Source organism: Silurus aristotelis, assembly GCF_946808225.1.
Source record: "Silurus aristotelis genome assembly, chromosome: 26".
NCBI classification, from domain to species: domain Eukaryota; kingdom Metazoa; phylum Chordata; class Actinopteri; order Siluriformes; family Siluridae; genus Silurus; species Silurus aristotelis.
The window spans coordinates 2985595-3005408 of NC_139599.1; the positions used below are offsets into that span (position 1 = coordinate 2985595).

Genomic DNA, 19814 nt, shown 5'->3' on the forward strand with positions numbered 1-19814 from the left:
GGTTACACTATTCATCCAACTTTCTGTTTATACATTTATCAATACATCTATTTATATCTTCTGATCATCCAGCTGTCTATTGATTTATATCTAGACACCAAATAAATTTGTGTTGATTTACATTTTTATCCATTGGTCCATCCATCCATCCATCCATCCATCCATCCATCCATCCATCCATCCATCCATCCATCCATCCATCCATTTTATTGATTTATTCAACTGTTCATCCCCAATTCAAACAACTGTCAGTCCATCAACTGTCCATCCATCCATCCATTCATCCATCCCTCCCGCCCTCTCTCCATTTATCCATCCATCCATCCATCCATCCATCCATCCATCCATCCATCCATCCATCCATCCAATTACTTGTATTACTGTCTATCCATTTATTTATTCATTGTTTCAAACATCCACCTGACTGTACATCTATCTATCTATCTATCTATCTATCTATCTATCTATCTATCTATCTATCTATCTATCTATCTATCTATCTATCTATCTATCTATCTATCTATCTATCTATCTATCTATTCTTCTGTCTAAAAAACTTTTTATCTATCTTTCTATCTATCAGCCAACCTATCTATCTATCTATCTATCTATCTATCTATCTATCTATCTATCTATCTATCTATCTATCTATCTATCTATCTATCTATCTATCTATCTATCTATCTATCTATCTATCTATCTATCTATCTATCTATCTATCTATCTATCTATCGGAAGGTCGGTGGTTCAATCCCCAGTATCGCCAAGCTGCCACTCTTGGGCCCCTGAACAAGCCCCTTAAACCCTCTGCACTCCAGGGGTGCTGTCTCAAGGCTGACCCTGCGCGCTGACCCCAACGTCCGAAAATCACTGGGATAAGCAAAGAAAGAATTTTACTGTGCTGTAAAGTACATGTGACAAGTAAAAAAAAAACCTTTACCATCCAGCCACATCAATTATCAGTGTAGACTCTTCAATTCATCTGTCACCGCATTTCTTTTTTTAGACATTCTTGATAATTTAGCTGGTTGTCCATCCATCCATCCATCCATCCATCCATCCATCCATCCATCCATCCATCCATCCATCCATCCATCCATCCATCCAAAAGCCCATTCTTTGGTTCCACAAAGCATCCACAAACCTCTCACAGCCCCCAAGACACCAGAACTAACCAGAGAATTAAAAATGCATTTACTGAGGGAACACTCTCGCCGATCGATACGTGTAACACATTAACAAAAACAGCCTACAAGATCCTCAGTGAAGCTTCACATTCATTACTGAGCTGTTCCATGAACTCTTTGGAGAACATCCCAATTAAAACAAATGCACCCAAATTGTTCTTTTATAAATTTTAATTCAACAGGTGATTTTATACCTGCTCATTTAAATCCATGTTTCTGTCCATCCATCCAACCTATAATCCATCAGTTCATCCACTTGTAAGTCTAATCATGCACTTATCTGTCTATCCATGCTTCAATGTGTCCATCGATCCATCCATCCATCCATCCATACAGCCTCTATATATATGAATCTCTATATCAAACTATCTGTCTGTGTGTGTGTCTGTGTGTGTTGTGATTGTGCGACATACCTGACATGGATCTGGTGACAGCGCTCTCGTACAGAGGGACACCTTCTCCTGCATTATTGAAGGCCTTTAGCGAGATCACGTAATGGGAGCTGGGCTCTAAAATGAGAGAAACGAGGGAGAAAGAGAGAGAGAAAGAGAGAGACATTAGTGGGCTTAATCGCTGATGCAACACACAGTGGCCTTGAAAAGCCCTCACGTCAACACCCTTTTGTTCATGAGGAGAATTTTCTGGTGGGATAATAACCATCGAGCCCAAATTAATCATCTGAGGAAGAAAGTGTCGAGACCCGGAGGAGAAAACAAAAAGACGGAGCAGAGGGGAGTTTAGTGGGATGAAGTTGAGAGCTGCCAGTTGCTTTTTGGCAGTTTGGAGAATTTTCAGCCTCAGTGTGAGGATCAGGTGCAACCCTTGAATCCTGTGATTAACATGCTATAACTATGTGTGTGTGTGTGTGTGTGTGTGTGTGTGTGTGTGTGTGTGTGTGTGTGTGTGTGTGTGTGTGTGTGTGTGTGTGTGTGTGTGTGTGTGTGTTTTGGAGTGTGTGTTTGTTCTTGTTTTTGTTCTCCACACTTTCAGCAAGGCTTCACAGAGGACTGAATGTATTATGCTGTTGTGACGGCTTCCGGTAAATTATTTACCTATAGGCAGCTCAAAAATATATATTTTTTTTACTTTCAAATATATTTTTTAAGCGTATCCACTCTGCTCTACATTCTTTTTTACATTTCACATGTTGCAAGTTGTATTTTGTATATAATTATGTTTGTGACAAATGCAAATCTTGGTCTGATCGGTGAAGTGACGACGTGCTGGAAATTTTTTTTTTTTTTTTCTGGACATATCTGGACAGAATTTCTAATGTAAAATGTCACTTCAAAACTCTACACAACAACTTCTATTCGTCATATACAAACCTATGATTTTATACTGAATAAAGCATTAAAAAAGTCAATGTTACTCTCATTCAGTCGTGTTAAAGTCACGTTTAAGAGTTAAACATTCCTTCCTCTAGTGTGCGATCGATCAAATCAAATCAAATCAATATGTCACAATCTATAAATACCTCACAGACTGTCATGTAGTATGAATAGAAATAAACTTTATGCCAAAAGACTATTATAATATTTATATTAAATATTTAATAAATTATACTTGCATAAATTATTATAGAATTGTGTTAATATGTGTAAGGTACAGTTAATAAGTTAAGTGTTTTTAGTTATTTTTCAACTTTGATTTTTGCCAGACAAATTGTATATTATAATAATTATTATTTTATTATTATTATTTTATTATTATTATTATTATTATTATTATTATTATCATTATTATTATTATTTTATTTATATTTATTATTATTATTATTATTATTATTATTATTTTTTTTTTTTTATATTTATTATTATTATTATTATTATTATTATTATTATTATTATTATTATTATTATTATTATTAATGGAACAGTACATTTCCAAATGCATAGAGATCCAGTAGGCCCCCTGAAAGATTCACAATTCTAGCTTATTTTTTCACTCAGTTATTCTCCAAACAAGTAAACTGCCCTTTGCCCTTTTTCTGTTTTCTTAAAAAAATACTTTCCTCTTTGGATTGATCAGCTCAATATTGCTGCCATGGCAACCTGAAGATTGTGTGTAAAATATTGATAAGGACACGGATTTATGAGTTTTTTTTTGCACTAATGGTAATAAAAAGGGATCAAATCACCCTGGGTCAGGAGCTATAAAGTGGAGTGAAAGAAATAAAGAGAGAGAGAGAGAGAGAGAGAGAGAGAGAGAGAGAGAGAGAGAGAGAGAGAGAGAGAGACCCATTAAAACTGTTATAAATCTGCCTCATTAACTATTTTATTATTACTATTTATAACAGTTTTCTTTCTCTAGTCTTAAAATCCCTCTAGTCCAATAGAACTATTTAGTCTAAACCACGTCTAGTCCAATCCAATCGAATCCAATCTTTTAGTCTAAACCACTTTCTAGTCCAATCAAATATAGTATTATAGTCTAAACCACCTCAAGTCCGATCCAATAAGGCCATTTATTCTAAAACACATGCTAGTCTGATCCAATACCGCCCTCCACTCTAAAACACCTTCTAGTCCGATCCAATACAGCCCTCCAGTGTAAAATACAAGCCAGTCTGATCTAATACAGCCCTCCAGTTTAAAACACCTTCTAGTCTGATCCAATACAGCCCTCCAGTCTAAAACACCTTCTAGTCCGATCCAATACAGCCCTCCAGTCTAAAATACATGCTAGTCTGATCTAATACAGCCCTCCAGTCTAAAACACCTTCTAGTCTGATAGGAAAACATTATATAGGAAATCATCATCATCATCAGTCATATCTTCTACTTTCGGCTGTTCCCGTTAGGGGTCCTCTCAACATCTGGCCCTTCCAGATCAACTACCTGCATGTCTTCCCTCACCACATCCATAAACCTTCTGCTTGGCCTTCCACTTTTCCTTCTGCCCAGTGGCTCCATCCTCAGCATTCTTCTACCATATACCCCACATCCCTCCTCTGCACATGACCGAAGCATCTCAATTGCGCCCCCCCCTCCTCACCTTGACTCCAAAAGGTCCTACCTGCACGGTCCCTCTAATAAACTCATTTCTAATCCTATCCATCCTCTTCCCCCCGATGAAAATTGCAGCATCCTCAATTCGGATCATCATTCACCTACAGCTCCATATTCACACCACCAGACTGTTAACCGAGCACCTTTAGAGAGACACATGTTCCTCTCGAAACATATTTATTTCGAAATGACAAACACGGCGTCGTATTAAAAACGGCATCAATAAAACATTAGCATGCCTTAACACCGAAAGTGTCTTTGTTTAAGCGTGCACTAGAAAGCCGGGCGAAATTCATTAACGGTTCATTATCGCTCTGCTGAGTGAAGCTCTGTCTGAATATTAAAAGCCTCCAATTTGTTGTTGTCTCTTTTCAAATGCTAATAGCAGCAGGCTTTTTCAAATTGAATTTACACCCCACTTGTTTTGCTGCTACATTTATTCAGATGCCATGTTGTAATGTCAGTCGAGGTAATAAATATAAAATCGGAGTATTCTAATGAATGAAAAGTAACCCGATGTGGGATCACTCTGGAAATCATGACCAGCAATATAATAAGTAATCCAACAAATACATATGCTGTGAATTTCCTTCATTCCCAGTCAGGTTTACTCAATCTCTTTCTGATACTGGGTCACACCATATTGGTCACTATCTGAAATAAAAAAAAGGACATGATAATGGAAAAAAAAATCCACAAAAACTGTATTCATTTCCAATGTGGGTAAAAGATCAGGGAGTAATGCTGCGCATGTTAACTTAGAAAATCTGCACTCGTTTATCATTTTAATGGATCATCTTAGCATTCAAACGTGCGGGCGCACTTACACACACCGCTACGCTGTATAACAGTTTGGTGGATTTGCAACAGTTTTGTCGCACAACATACACTACATAATAGTCTCCTGACTTTAATTATATAAATGATCTCCCCTGAGAGTGCAAGCAAAGAGCATGAATTATTCGAGCAGTAGAATCGGGTCCGCCTTCTGATTCAGCCTTCGTGAGCATATTCCCGACGGAGACGCAGCTCATTTTCCACAATCGCATTCACAGTAACCACTGAACATGCCTATTAGTTAGTGGAGACAAACATATTTCCCAATGTCAGCCTGCAATAGTCATCTCGCACACACCAATACACTTATATACACACACCCGAACAAATACACCCAGTCTGGACTGGAGAGATAAAGGCGGCAGGGACGTATCCTATTAGCTTCTTGTATGGAGTGTATGGGCTGTGTAAATGAAGCTTGAGCAGCCATTCAATTTCTTTCAATACAATCCTTAATACAGTTGAATATAGTTTTTAAATCTACTACAATTCTCTGGTCCATGTCAGTCTAAAAATGTTCCAATGTTTAATACAGTCCCGTCTACAGGCTGCATTGGGATAGGGATCGCAAGTTATGGCGAGTTCGAGTCAGGAGTTTCTTCCATCGTTTATTCCACTCAAAATGTTCTACTTGCTGTTGATCTGACGCTGAACTCTATGTCTGTGCTACGTAGATACCACCAAGTAGCGGTCAAAGCAAGTAAAAAAAAAAGAGCGAATGCTCTACTCCGATTGGTGGCTCGCTAAGTTTTTATCCAGGAATGACAGATTTTGCAAAATGTAGTTGAGTAAAAAAATGGAAATTTGGAAATACTTCAGTAAAATACAGATACATTCATTCATTCATTTTCTCCCGCTTATCCGTAATTCGGGTCGCGGGGGCAGCAGTCTAAGCAGGCCCCCGCCTTCGACTGCTGCCCAATCCTCACAGCACCGTCCCTTACAGTCCCTCCTGCAGGTGGTGAGCCCACGGGAAACAGATACATGTAAAGCTAATAAATTACAGACTACATTTACATCGTTACTGTACAACCCTGGGTATAATTCAGAACTCCTGATATCCAGTTCCAGGTTTACTACAGGACCCCCAGCCAAGTCCAAAACAGCCTTCATATCCCAATGTGCCATTTAGTCCAGTATAGCATTCCAGGCTAATACAATTGTCTGCCTGACATCCACTACAGGCCACAAGTCCAGTTCAGTCTAATACACATCTACTGCTGTACAATTGTGTCTGTTTTCTGAAAATCTTACCTAGGTTTTCAATGGAATAGTAGCGCTGCTTGCTGTCCACACGCACTGTGTCAGCATAGGGACTCCCCACGCCATAGCCGATGATGTAACCCCTCACCAAAATGTTGGGGTTCAGTGGAGGCGTCCAGCTCATGATGATGCTGTTGGGAAGGGGACGGACATGCAGAGAGCTTGGCTGGTTCGGAACCTGGGTCTCTGCAAGACAAACGGAAAAGAAATTCCAATGCAGACGTAAGGATTTTTAAAAGGCAAAAAAAGCAGCACGCAAATAGACTATTTACCCTATCCAGGTAATAAAAGAAATCAATCGGCTGTCAGCCAAAATGCCTGCCAAAAGACTCACTGGCTATTTAGAGCCTGTTACTCATAGAACTATCACGTGCAATCGTTCCTGAGTGGCCCCGGGAACAACCCTGGCATCAGACGCTCGTACTAACACACACACTTGTTACGAGAGCAGATTGGCAGCGAAGGCGTCCAAAAGAGCCTTGAAAGATGAAGCAGATCTGGATGCAGCCCAAAACAGCTGCTGTGTGATCAGTAAGGAAGCTCGTCTCGCGTTGAGATGGAGAGGGGAGGGGGGGGGGGGATAAGGACAGCCTGCTAGCGTTACCACCACAGGCTAGTTCATTTGTTCGCCAAAATGTGCACTTTGCCAAATGTAATTAGCAAAGCAAACACAATAGAGCGATCAAGGCAGTATAAATATTTAATCACCTGACATGCTGAAGAAAGTGTAAATAGCAGGAGAGGGTGGGGGGTGTTTAAATAGACGTTTTTATGAAGATTATGTTTTAGCTTGACCTCAGGGAGGCTAGAGTAGCATGCGTAAATCGCGCTTGTGTTTTATCTTGCTCACCGTCAAGGTCGTTTTCCGGTGTTTCAGCGGTGTACCATTCGCTGCTAGGGCCTGTGCCGTTGACCGTCATGGCCGCCACTTGGAAACTGTACTGACTGCCTTTTTCGAGTCCTGTAAGAAAAAAAGTGAGGGAAAACAAAAAAAAAAAAGAAATGAAAAGTGTAGAATGCACGAGCGAGATAAAGAATCAGGAGATTAGCATGCAGGATTGTAATTAGTAAACACCATCATTCAAGGCGGCAAGGTAAACAAGGTCTCGCAGTCTCATCTAGACGGATCACCGTGCATTTCCATCATCGACTGAGATATAAAACAGCAATTATTCCAGCGGAGCATAGTTGTGTCTGAATGCCCCAGAGTGTCAGGAATTAGCATAGCATGCACGAGCGACAGCGTGAAATGAATCCCTTAGGAAATGGAAACGTGGCAAGATATCATCATGGGAATAATGGTTATGAATATTATATTCATTCCAAATTCAGAAGCCCTATTCAAACAAACACGGGCACATCAGAACGAGCTTGTGTGTGTCAGCGAACGATGGGCTTTTCAATGCACCCTGGAGGCTACGGCTAAGACAACACGTCCTCTTTGTATCTGTATGGTGGTAAAATTTTGCTGAAAAAACATAAATGATAATCTTCCAGTGTAAAGCACGTGAGCTGCACCAAATCTATGTTCTGGTTAGATTCTACGGTCTGGTTTATTATATTAATTATACCGTCACATATTTTCAGATTTCTGTTTCTTTTTTTTAATCGATTGTCAATTTTTTTTTTACGTCAATCAGTGTTCAAAGTGTTGATGTTCACAAATTTTAATAACAAAAACAAGAGCCTAGAATGGCAGCTTGGCAATATTGGGGCTTGATATATATTTATATATATATATATATATATATATATATATATATATATATATATATATATATATATATATATATATATATACACTGTATATATAGGATCTGGTTTACTGATCGGAAGGTTGTGGGTTCAAGAATATATATATATTCAGAAAAAAATGACTCAGAAGAGGATAGAAACAGTTACACATGAATAAATAATTCAATTAATACATTTTTTGGATTTAATAATAAATGCAATGCAATGTAATGTATTTATTTCTATTCTATTCTGCAGTAATAAATTACGAATTGAAATAACAGAAGTCATCTGTTGTCCTGTTTGTTGTTGGAGCTGTGTGCTGATGTGGTCAGTACACTAACTTTTCTGTTATTTCAGTGAACTTGGTGACGTGATATGGAGCTGTAATGTGGTCAATGCAGTTGAACTGCCCACTAAACTGAAAAATAATTGCACACCTCAGCACTTCTGTCACACAGTCTGACTCGAGTATTAACCAGTGCTCTGGTTTTATAGGAAACACAAAGATAGTTGGAAAGAAAGAAAGAAAGAAAGAAAGAAAGAAAGAAAGAAAGAAAGAAAGAAAGAAAGAAAGAAAGAAAGAAAGAAAGAAAGAAAGAAAGAAAGAAAGAAAGAAAGAAAGAAAGACAAAAGGCTCACCTGTGAACAGATACCACAGGTTGTTGGGTTCGATGGCCTCCTGCTCTCCTCGCCTTCCTGTTTTACGGTAGCGGATCTTGTAGCCGGTGATGAAGCCATTCTGCGCGTTGGCTGGAGGAGGCTGCCAGCTCACTTTAATACTCTGAAAGTGATGAGGATGGAGATAAATCACACAAAATGGCTTGTAAAGTGCTGATATTATGATTCTGCTTTACAACCCTTTCCCTGGTCAAGTGATTATATTACATGGTTATATAACCTAGGAAAAATAAGAGGAAGATTCCAAGCCAAACATAAAGCTAAAGAATTGATAGTTATTTTATTAAAACTTCTTCTGTCGGCTTCTCCCATTAGGGGTCGCCACATATGGTCATCCGTCTCCCTACACCTCTGTCTTCTACATCTGCCTCTTTCAAACCAACTACCTGCATGTCTTCCCTCACCACATCCATAAACCTTCTCCTTGGTCTTCCTCTTTTTCTCCTCCCTGGTGGCTCCATCCTCAGCATTCTCCTACTGATATACCCCATGTCCCTCATCTGCACATGTCCAAACCATCTCAATCTCGCCTCCCTCACCTTGTCTCCAAAACATCCCACCTGCACGGTGCCTCTAATAAACATTTCTAAACCTGTTGTGTGTGTGTGTGAGTGTGTGGCATATCAAGCATAAAGGAAGCCTCTGGAGAAAAGTGTGAGCTGTGGCATGGAGCAGCTCACTGACGTTTTCCTCCTCTGGATGTACAGGGCTTGCGTAGTTCTGAGTGATTGTAGCACAGATTTGAAGTTTGCACTCTGTGTGGGTGTGTGTGTGTGTGTGTGTGTGTGTGTGTGTGTGTGTGTGTGTGTGTGTGTGTGTGTTTGTGTGTGTTGCTGTAATTACACTGCGCAGAGCGTTTAATTGCTCAGCAAAGCAGAGGGTTAAATTAATTGCTTTGACAGGGTCTTTAGCATGAGCACACCAGCAGCAGCCATGCAGAACTAGCACTTCATTTATGGGAAGGATCAGCATGTAAACACAGCCCACGCCCTCCTGCTCTATCTCTCGCTCTCTCATTCTTTTTTTTTCCTCGTTCCTTTGCACTGTTCTCCATCACCTTTATAAGCAGATTGGCAGAGTCAGGTTTGTCCAGGCAACACATACTGTCTGTGATGTGATTAAGTGTCCTCCGGGATGCAACCTGTTCATCGAAATGTCCTTTTAGAGGACCAAGGGACATACAGATTGTGGGAGACAAAGACAGGCATAGAGGCCATGTGTCTGTCGGTTTGGCTGAGAAACAGAAGACTAATGTTCTGCACTGGAAATATGCATCGAGTTTATTGAAGAAAGGATGCCTCATCTTTCTAGGGACCTTCAGAGAAATAGGCCACACCTTCTTCACTGTGCCTGATGGCAACAAAAGCCACACCTCCTTGGAGGTGACAGGAACACAAGCCACACCTTCTTTACTATGAATAACGAACACAAACCTGCACTGCCTTTACTATAGATAATGTACAGAGTGGCCACACCTCCATATTAGCCACACCCCCTTTACTGTTATTGTGAGACATATTAGCCACACCCCCTTCACTGAAATTGTGAAATATATTAGCCACATAAAAGCTACACCATCTTTAATATGGATCACATACACAATAGCTACATTTTCATATTAGCCACACCCCCTTAACAGAAACTGGGAGACATATTAGCCACACCTCCTTAGGTTAGACTGAAATGAACAAAAGCCACACCACCTTTATTATCCATCAATTACTCAGTGGTTACATCTCCATATTAGCCACACCCACTTTATTGAAACTGAGACATATTAGCCACACCCATTTTATTGAAACTGAGACTTATTAGCCACACCCCCTTGAAAAGGAACTTAGACATATTAGTCACACCCCATTACTGAAACTTTGAGACATATCAGCCACACTCCCTTTACTGAAACTGGGAGACAAATTGGCCACACCCCCTTTACTGAAACTTTGAGACATATCAGCCACACCCCCTTTACTGAAACTGGGAGACAAATTGGCCACACCCCCTTTACTGAAACTAGATGACAGATTAGCCACACCCCTATTCTAAAACTGGGAGGCAGATTGGCCACACCTTCTCCATCTTGAAATGAAAAAAAGCCACATACTCAATTTCTATGCTTTTATATTAGCCACACCCCTTCATTAAAACTGTTAAATTCTTTATTGCAAATGATACGTAAGACAAAAACGTAGTAGTAAATCATGAATAAAAGAGCTGAGCATGTGGTAAATATATCGAGTCCCATGTTTCAAGATCAATATGAATAGCTTTAGTGGATCATTGCCCTGGGACTGACCTGCTACTGGGAACTGCCTAATGCTTATTAATTGACCTTTGCAAGCACCCTAAAGCATAGTATGAGTTTTCCTCCACACAGGAACGCTATCATATGTTTAGCAAATGTCACATTGGCTCAGTGACGGTTGCTGTTAATGCCAGCTGCCTGGTGTAACGGGGGGGTTGTGGTGGTGGCAGCGGTGGCCTTGCCATCTGCAGAGGAGGGGGAGCCGCCCCCTGAGCAAGCCTGTTAACATGCAAATAAAGCAATTAAAATTCATGCCATGCTGTTCCCAAACACGTAAAGTACACCCTGTTTAAACCGCACCTTCTTGACATTTCACGTTTAGTTTTATTGATTGATTTTTTCGCCGCGGCTTCACTAGCGCCCCTCGGTTCACCCGGTCCTATCCTGACTAAAATAAAAAACGAAAGAAAAAAAACACAGAAAAGATCCTATAATGGCTCGCAATATGTTTCTCAATAAGATGTCAACCGCAGTAGCTAGCTCATTCATTAACTAAAGTAGGTGTTGCTTATTCCGTTAGCATGGCGCAAGGGCCTGTTGATGAGGATGAATTCATTAACATTTGCTGGCACCTGTTCTCCGGGTTTGGGATGGGTTTCTTAATTGATTACAGCAGGTCACACGTTGGTGTGTAAGCGTGTGTGTGTGCGCTGGAGATACTGGGAGTCATTAAAGTCGAAACGGTGAGTGTCATTTTGGCTCGGTCTGGCTAATTATCCCGTGTTGAACAGAGCAAATCAGCTTGGAAAACTGTGGCCTCCGTTTTCAACTGGCATGTGCATTCAGCAAGCGAGAGAAAGAGAGAGAGAGAGAGAGAGAGAGAGAGAGAGAGAGAGAGAAAGAGAGAGAGAGAGAGAGAGAGAGAGAGAGAGAGAGAGAGAGAGGGGAAAGAGAGACAGAAGACCGAGGAATTACTTTTGGAATTTGGACGTATCTTTAACAAGTTCTTTCCGGCTCAATGTCCATAGTGCTTCCCCTAAATTTTTTTGTCCTCGCGTTTTACCGTTCAATTCCGTCGCCCGCTCTGTTAGTCTCCTGCCTGCGATAGTGTCCGTGAGAGCTAACCAGTGATGACTGCTGTCAAAACACTCTCCGAGTTCATTCATCATCCGGTGGTGCAAAAAAACCCCCGCGTCTCGTCCTCATCCCCCCACGACGGCGATGCATAAAATCGAGCGTTACAGTGCAATATGAAACGTCTAAGGCTTAATTCAACAGCTGAAAGGATCAAAGGAACGATTCGGTGAGGAAAAAGACTCAAGAGGGACTTGGGTCTGAACCCCGGGCTCATTTTCGCAGCTCCGTGTCTGTCGTGAAATCAATTCGGTTACAGAGGCATTGCGTAACATGTTCCAGTAGATGAGAGTAAAGGTCTTCATTTTGATGTAAATCTTTGCATACAGATTGGATGCGAAAACTACTGTACATACGAGGATGCAAAGAGGAGTTTGTGTTTCCACTCTCAAGTTTTTCCAGCTTCCCAATACCTTTATATCCCTTATTATGCGTCACCAGTGGCGGACAAAGTACACAAACCATGTGGTGGAGTTAAAGCAGAGATCCATTCAATGAAATCTGACTCCAGCAAAAGTAAAAGAGTTCCTTTAAACTTTCAGTTGAGTAAAAGTACAAAAATATTTGTCTTTGAATGTACTTAAGTATCCAAAGTACTATTAAGTAAATATTATCATGAGCCCGAAAAAACCGAGGCCACACGTGTTGAGGAGTTTCTTCATCATTTATTCCTCTATAAAATGTTCTGCTTGATGTTGAACTGGTGCTAAATGTATGTTAGTGATATGTAGAAACACCAATCACCAATCAAAACAAGCTCAAAACAGAGCAAGAGCTCGACCCTGATTGGTTGATTGTTGCGTGTTTTACCAGTGAGGTTTTTGTTCTCATAAATAAAAAGGAACGACTGATTTTGCAAAATGTAGTTGAGTAAAAAGACTTTCGAATTTGAAATGTAGTGAATTTAAAGTCTCCCTGAATGGAAATACTTCAGTGAAGTACAGATACACAAAAAAGCTACTTAAGTACTAATTACATTTACTCCATTATTGTCCTTGGACTTAGTGGACTTATTTGACTTATTGTAGTTTACAATATTTCTATAGTCGCCATGTTAATATTGTAAAACAGCCACAAAACAAGTTGATGCCTGTTAAAACTTACACTGCATCAAGTACAAACTGCAGTTTCACTTTTTGCATAATTTTTACTGCCTTTTACACTTTTACTGACCCCAGAGGTTGAAAGTATTTGAGTTAATGTGCTTCGTTACTGTAGTTTACTTTTGGTTACTGTAAGTGATTTTTTTGGGGCTACTTTCTACGTAGTTAAAAACTTTTTCTCTTTACTCAACTGCACTGATGATTCACTATACGTCCTTTTTGCTCCACTATATTTGAATTAATAACGAGCGTTACCAATTACATTATGTTAAAGATTGTCATTAATTATAATTTTAGTAATTAAACTCCTCCACCCACATCTGCTGCCTGTTAGTGACTTTTTAGTGCCGCTGGCCTCATTTTCAGTCCAAAAAAACTTTCTTTTGGCTTCTCCCGTTAGGGGTCCCCACAGTGGATCATCTGCATGGTTGATTTGGCACATGTTTTTACGCTGGATGCCCTTCCTAACGCAACCCTCCCCATTTATCCGGGCTTGGGACCGGCACTAAGAGTGGCTGGGGTTGGTTCCATGACCGGGGATCGAACCCGGGCCACAGCGGTGAGAGCACCGCATCCAAACCACCAGACCACCAGGGATCCAAAAAGAGTTCGAATAAATTCCAAAAATTTTGAGGAGCGGCTTTTGTTGAATTTGAATAAAAATATCGCCCTTCTGCGAGACTGAGTGGTGCATTCGATCACAGTCAGCTCGGAATATTTGGTTTTACTTCATCTATAATTATTTACTTCAATTTCATTTGTCCATTGAATACTTACGGTTCTTCTTCCTATTTGTAACTGCAATTTTATTTTATTTTGTTTATCGATGATCCCACTTTTTTTTACTACTTTGCCTTGTTTTTTGTCTGACTTGTTTGATCTTTGTTTGATTCTGGCTGTTGAAGAGGCTGTTGTGTTGATCTTTGGTTCATGCAGTGTTGAGATTTACAATTTGATTTTAGGAAATAAAACCTTACAAATCAAATGTTTTATGCTTTTCCCCAACACGTGTCTTGGTGTTGAAGGTGGTAGCTTAGTGGTTAAGGCAATAGACTTTGGATCCAAAGGTCATGAACCAGGCTGCCACTCCGGGCCCCTGAGCAATGCCCTTAACCCCATAGTTGATCAATTCAAATCAAATACTTGGAATCTGTGATTTTTAACTTGTAATGGAGTAAATTTAGCAGTAAGGTATTATACTTTTACTCAAGCATTAATTTCAGGTTCTCTCCAAACACGTCCCTGAGAATGACATGTGCCATTAGAAATGATAAAGTATCAGAACGAGAACGTTAAAGCGACCCTGTAATTCGTAACGCAGCAGACACGACACTCCGTGTGAGAATTCACTGATGACGTCGGGTGTTGTTTGAATGGTGCTTGTTTGAACCGCATGAGGTAAATCGGGTCTTAATGCAGTGGTACAAAACTGGAAAGTGGAAAGAAAAGGAAAGGAAAAAAAACAGCCTGAGCATATTGCGGGCGCTTTTACTTTTGAACCCCGTCGACTTTCCGCACTTTTCATCATCCAGTTAGCGGCGAACCCACCCGAGAGTTCACGTCCCCGCCGTCTCCATTGTCAACCAGATTTGACGGCGGCGCCAACCAATCGTAGTTGTGTGTGTGTGTTTTTCAGTCCTGAAGGCCCATGTATTTTTTTCTTTCGCTCTGAACGAGTGGCTTATTTCATACTGGGCGGAAAATTACCTCGGTCTCTCTGGACCTCGACTCTATCAGCGTCCCTGCTTTCCGTCGAGGAGAAGGTCTCGCTGTGGGCTGAACCTTGTTTTTCGAGTCGAGTGCTTGTTAGAAGTCGCAGTGTCACTGAAGTTAAAATGTTTATTTTTATGCCTGTGTTATGAAAGACTCTTCTCTTTTTAACCCCTCCTTTTTCCACGCTTACATCCTTGAACGATACCTGTAAATATTCTCCTTCGTCCTCGGAGAGGGTTTATTTCTCGTCTTGTTTTTCGGATTAATAACACGAGCTCAATGCCGGATTCCAGAAACGTAACATGGAATCCCTACATCACACACGCCGCTTAACTCGATAGTTACTGCTTTCAAGCTGCGATCAATAATGGAATATATGTGAGAAAGGGCACGAGGAAGCCTCGTTTGATGAATGTGGAGGAGGTGAGTGCCAGGACGTGAGCTGAATCTTTACGCCGTGAGCTGCGTGACCGAACATTAGGCCCGTTTAAAGGCACAATCAAGTTGCATTGTGTGTGTATATCTATGAAACTAGCGTACAAGCCGGAACACGCATTTGATTCCTCATGCACTAAAGATGCATTGCACAAAAAATCAGGAATACATCAGAAAAATCGTGTGGAGAAACGGGAAATTACATTACTTGTATTTATGTCTGAAACTGTGTCTAATGAACGGAGACCAGTCTTCAGGGTCTTTTTTATTTTTTTATTTTTCCAAACCAGCTTGAAATGAGAGCTTTATAGGCAGTGTTGCCAGTTGCACAAAATTTCCTCCTATGTTTACTTTTTGTATTTAAATATATATATAAATATTAGTATCATCTTCATCTGGACCGACATTCCCTCCCTCCATGACCTGTACACATCCGGTGTCAGGAAACGCTATGGGAGGATCGTAAGGCACCTTTCACACCCTGAATACAGTCATGTCGTAATGAAATCCTAAGGGACACATCACACCCTGGATCCTGTCTGTACGGACTGACAGACTCCAAAACAGCTTTTTCCTGGTAACCACAATTCTGAAGATCTTCGCATAACCACAATCTCTACAGGACTTTTGTTCCTCGGATCCGGAAACAAATTCCTTGTATGCTCACACTTACTTAGCCAATAGCATAACACGCTGATAGTTTCAGCGATCGACTACAGGCGCCGAGTAATCAAATTGTTTAATGAATTCGTCGACCTCTAATCATCATTCTATTAAAAAAAATTAATAGAGGAATTTATTAAAGTAAAAATTAAGTACAGCAACAAGAAAAAATATATGCATAAAAATATAAAAAGTATATGGAGAGGAAAAAAGGTAATGACGTAATGACGCCCTGTGTAAATCAGAGTAACAGTAATTCCCAGATATGTTCATAATTTCTTTTAGTTTCATATCATTATATTTTTTACCAAATCGCTAATTATACACGTTTCTATGTTTCTATTAAATGGTCATAAACATGCATATTTCCAGCTCCGGCAGAAACCTGTAGCCTTCACCTCTTCCTGAACTGCACGCTATCTATACAACAGACGCTACGAGAAACTCGGAGCATCCCATCAAGTCTGACCTCGTTAACTGGAACGTTAGTTGGGAAGGATTTGTCCCAGCGTGTGATTCAGACCATCAACGGCTGATTGAAACCCCACAGCATGCACGCTTTAATAAACGAACGTGAGCTCAGGCTGTTATAACTCGTCCGGTGATGACTGGTGAGAGCGTTTTGAGCGATTATGGATTGAGCCATTTGTGTCAGCACAGATGTAGTAGCCTGCGTCGTACGGTGGCGCTCCGTGCCTCGGCTCCCTCGTCGCCTCTTTTATAGAAGCAATCCATCTGATTCCATCTATTAACAACCTTTTCCCCCTAGGTAGCAAATGATGCACAAGCGGACAGTTTCATTTTCTGGTGAAAAATGAAAATGTTTTCTTTCTTAAACGTGCCCTCCCTAAGCATGATGCATGGCCAAAAAAAAACCACTCCGAGCTCTTTGCTTCGAGGTTCTGACTCTTTTGCTTATATATATATATATATATATATATATATATATATATATATATATATATATATATATATATATATTTATAATTTTTTTCTCCAGCACTCATCTCACTTACTTGAATAGTCAGTAGCGCCCTTCAGACTCAAACGCATAGCAATAAGTAAATAGTTTTCTTCAATAAGCCGCGTACACACGCCACTCCTGTGTCAGACGGTGTATAAGTGGCCGTTGTTCCCGCATGCTGAAAAGGCGGGATTCATTTCTTATGCAAATTCATTCACGGCACGCCGTCGACAGACAATGGAAGCCCATTTCGTCTCATAAACGCCACTTTATCAGCCGCCTCAGACCGAACGCTCTCAATACCGCCTTTGTGCTCTTCCTCACGCAGAGACGTGCCCAGGGACCCGAGTACACTCGAGAGAGGGAGGCAAAGTGCCCAACACGGCTCTAATCGAAAACCTGCAGCAGTCGGATGAAGGAATTCCAGCACATCATCTGCAACTTGACGGACTGATTCAAAAGGAAAGAAGGAAGGAATTTTCCAGATGCTGGACGAGTGTCAGCTTTTAAAGAAACTGCTTGGAAGGAAAATATACTTTTTTTTCCCCAGACATGTTCATGTCCATATTGAGATATTTTGTATTATTATTACATTTGCAGCATTTGGTGGCCGCCTTTTTCCAGACCGACTTACAATGACCTCATTTATACAAGTGAGCAGTTGTGGATTAAAGGCCTTGCACAAGTGGATGTCGGGATTTAAACTCATGACCTTCCGATAAAAACTGCAGCATCTTAACCACTGAGCTACAACTTCATTATTATTATTACATACTTATAAATCTGTATAGAATTCACTGAGTAATAAATAAACCGAATAACAGTCACTGAATAAAATTTGCAGTGGTTCGAATCCCTTACATGACAAAATGGACCAAACCGGAATCAACACGCCAGTGAAACACTTCCCTCTCGTAGGTTTCAAACTTCTCGGGGTCCAGAATGTCGCTTGAATAGGTGGTAATCCTACAGAAAGTGCTTTTAAAGTGGTGGAATAGCTCTGCTTTCTCGAAAGTGCTGCTCTTGCATCTATTTGCTCAGACTGAAGCTTATAATAACTGCAAAACCTGCTCTTTTTCCTACCTCTGGTCCAATCAGGTTGCAGCTCAAATGGCATGCTATTGTCAAAATAAAGAAAAGAAAAGCAAAAAAAAGGAAATAAAAGGTCACTTCCATGAAGGCTTTTGTTCTGTCAGAGCATCAAACTGAAGACAAGCTCCGTTTACTGCATTTTTACAGGTCCAGGCCTCAGTGGCTATTCATTCTGTACCACGTGTACATGAAATAGCAACAAGCTAACCAGCGGATAATATCAGTTAAGCTAGCCAGCTAACCATAGTAATAACTATTGCTAATTACTTTGTGCAAAGTAGATTTAACCAGGTACAGTGTTTGTATGAGGTGATATCAAAACATTTGGAGATGAGCTCCGTTCAAAAGAAAGTACTTTATTTATCTACGTTTACACACTACAACCTTAAAAATGGCCCCCTTGCACAGCAGGACAGAGCCCTCAGCGTTCCTGCCACTTCTGGGATGTATCCTGGAAGTCTTCTTTTTAAAGGGCGCCACCTTCTGCTGTTCGCACGAGATCTCTGCAATGGTGCCGACAATGGCGACCTTTAAGCCAGATCTATATCTTCATAAAAAGGACAAAGTCCACAGCACCAAATCTGTCGATTGAGGGTGGGTGTGGATTGTTCTCCGACGATCATCATGCACAAGTTGATGAATTGTTTCGAACCTTTTTGGGGGTTAAGCTCGTTAAAGGTCTTCCTGATCTCTCTTCGTCTTCCAGTGATGTTCTTCCACTTTTGACGCACACATGATGTACGCCGTGTCAAACGTCTTGGTGGCAATTTTGGCGAGTTTTCATGCAGAATTTCATGTTTGCCCAATCTCCTAATATGAGAAGTCCAACCTCTTAGACTTCATGTAATTCACATCTTGATACCAAATGGCATGAAATTCAAAATGCATCATACATCATACAAACTGCAAAATGTCTGAAGTGTATATATTTATAATCAACAAAAGTATTGGGACACCTGACCTTTCCAGCCATATGTGCTCTTTCCTTAAACTCTTACTTTAAATGTGGAGGCACACAGCTGTATAAAATGTCTCCAGATCTTGTAGCGTTAAATTTTCCCTTCATTTGAACTACGTGACACAAACCTGTTCCAGCAATACAGTGTGATGCCCCTGTCCACAAAGACAAGATAGTGAGTTCTTGAGTGGCCTGCTATAGAGCTCTGATACCACCGCCCACCCTTCTACAAGCACATTCCAAACTCTAGTGGAAAATCTTCCCAGAAGAGTGGAACAGGAAATGGGGACTCAATGTGGAGTGAGATGTTTAAAAAGCACTTGGTTAAGCGTCCACATACTTTTGTCCATAATGGTGGTAATACACACACATACACACTTTTAATCAACACGCACACATCCAGCCATGTTGAATCATTCATTATTATTCTAATCTCTTCTCCGTCAGTCAGTTTAACTTTAAGCTTTTCCTTATTTTCCGTGTTCAACTAATTTAGAAGGTGAAAAGTTCAAAATTCCACATAAAACTTGAATCCAGGGGTTTATTTTAGACTTTAAAGCCGATTTAGAGTCGCTCAGAAGAATGAATGTGTAATCTTTTTACTAATCCAATCGGCCGACATAAAGGAAACACAAAAAAAGTCCTTTAAATGCTTTTTCTACACGTTTTCTTTTGTCCCTCGTAAAACAACAGGAAGGAGAAAGATCTGTGTTTTCTCCTGCACGCTCACCGTTCGCTTTAAAGTTAGAAACAATCAGCATGCTTCCTCTGATCCCTCCTTCATAAAAGTCCTG

At 40.4% G+C, this 19814-nt stretch overlaps 1 protein-coding gene across 4 annotated transcripts in view; it reads right to left on the bottom strand.

Annotated features, from left to right (window-relative positions):
* Positions 1 to 19814, bottom strand: part of dcc (DCC netrin 1 receptor) — a 242443-nt gene that overhangs the window by 43072 nt on the left and 179557 nt on the right. For all 4 annotated transcript variants that reach the window (XM_083531092.1, XM_083531093.1, XM_083531091.1 and 1 more), the window contains exons 13-16: positions 8675 to 8816; positions 7149 to 7259; positions 6290 to 6484; positions 1601 to 1696 (exon numbers count right to left, since the gene is read on the bottom strand). In XM_083531092.1, coding sequence (XP_083387218.1) covers positions 1601 to 1696; positions 6290 to 6484; positions 7149 to 7259; positions 8675 to 8816 — 544 coding nt within the window. The remainder of the gene's footprint in view (positions 1 to 1600; positions 1697 to 6289; positions 6485 to 7148; positions 7260 to 8674; positions 8817 to 19814) is intronic.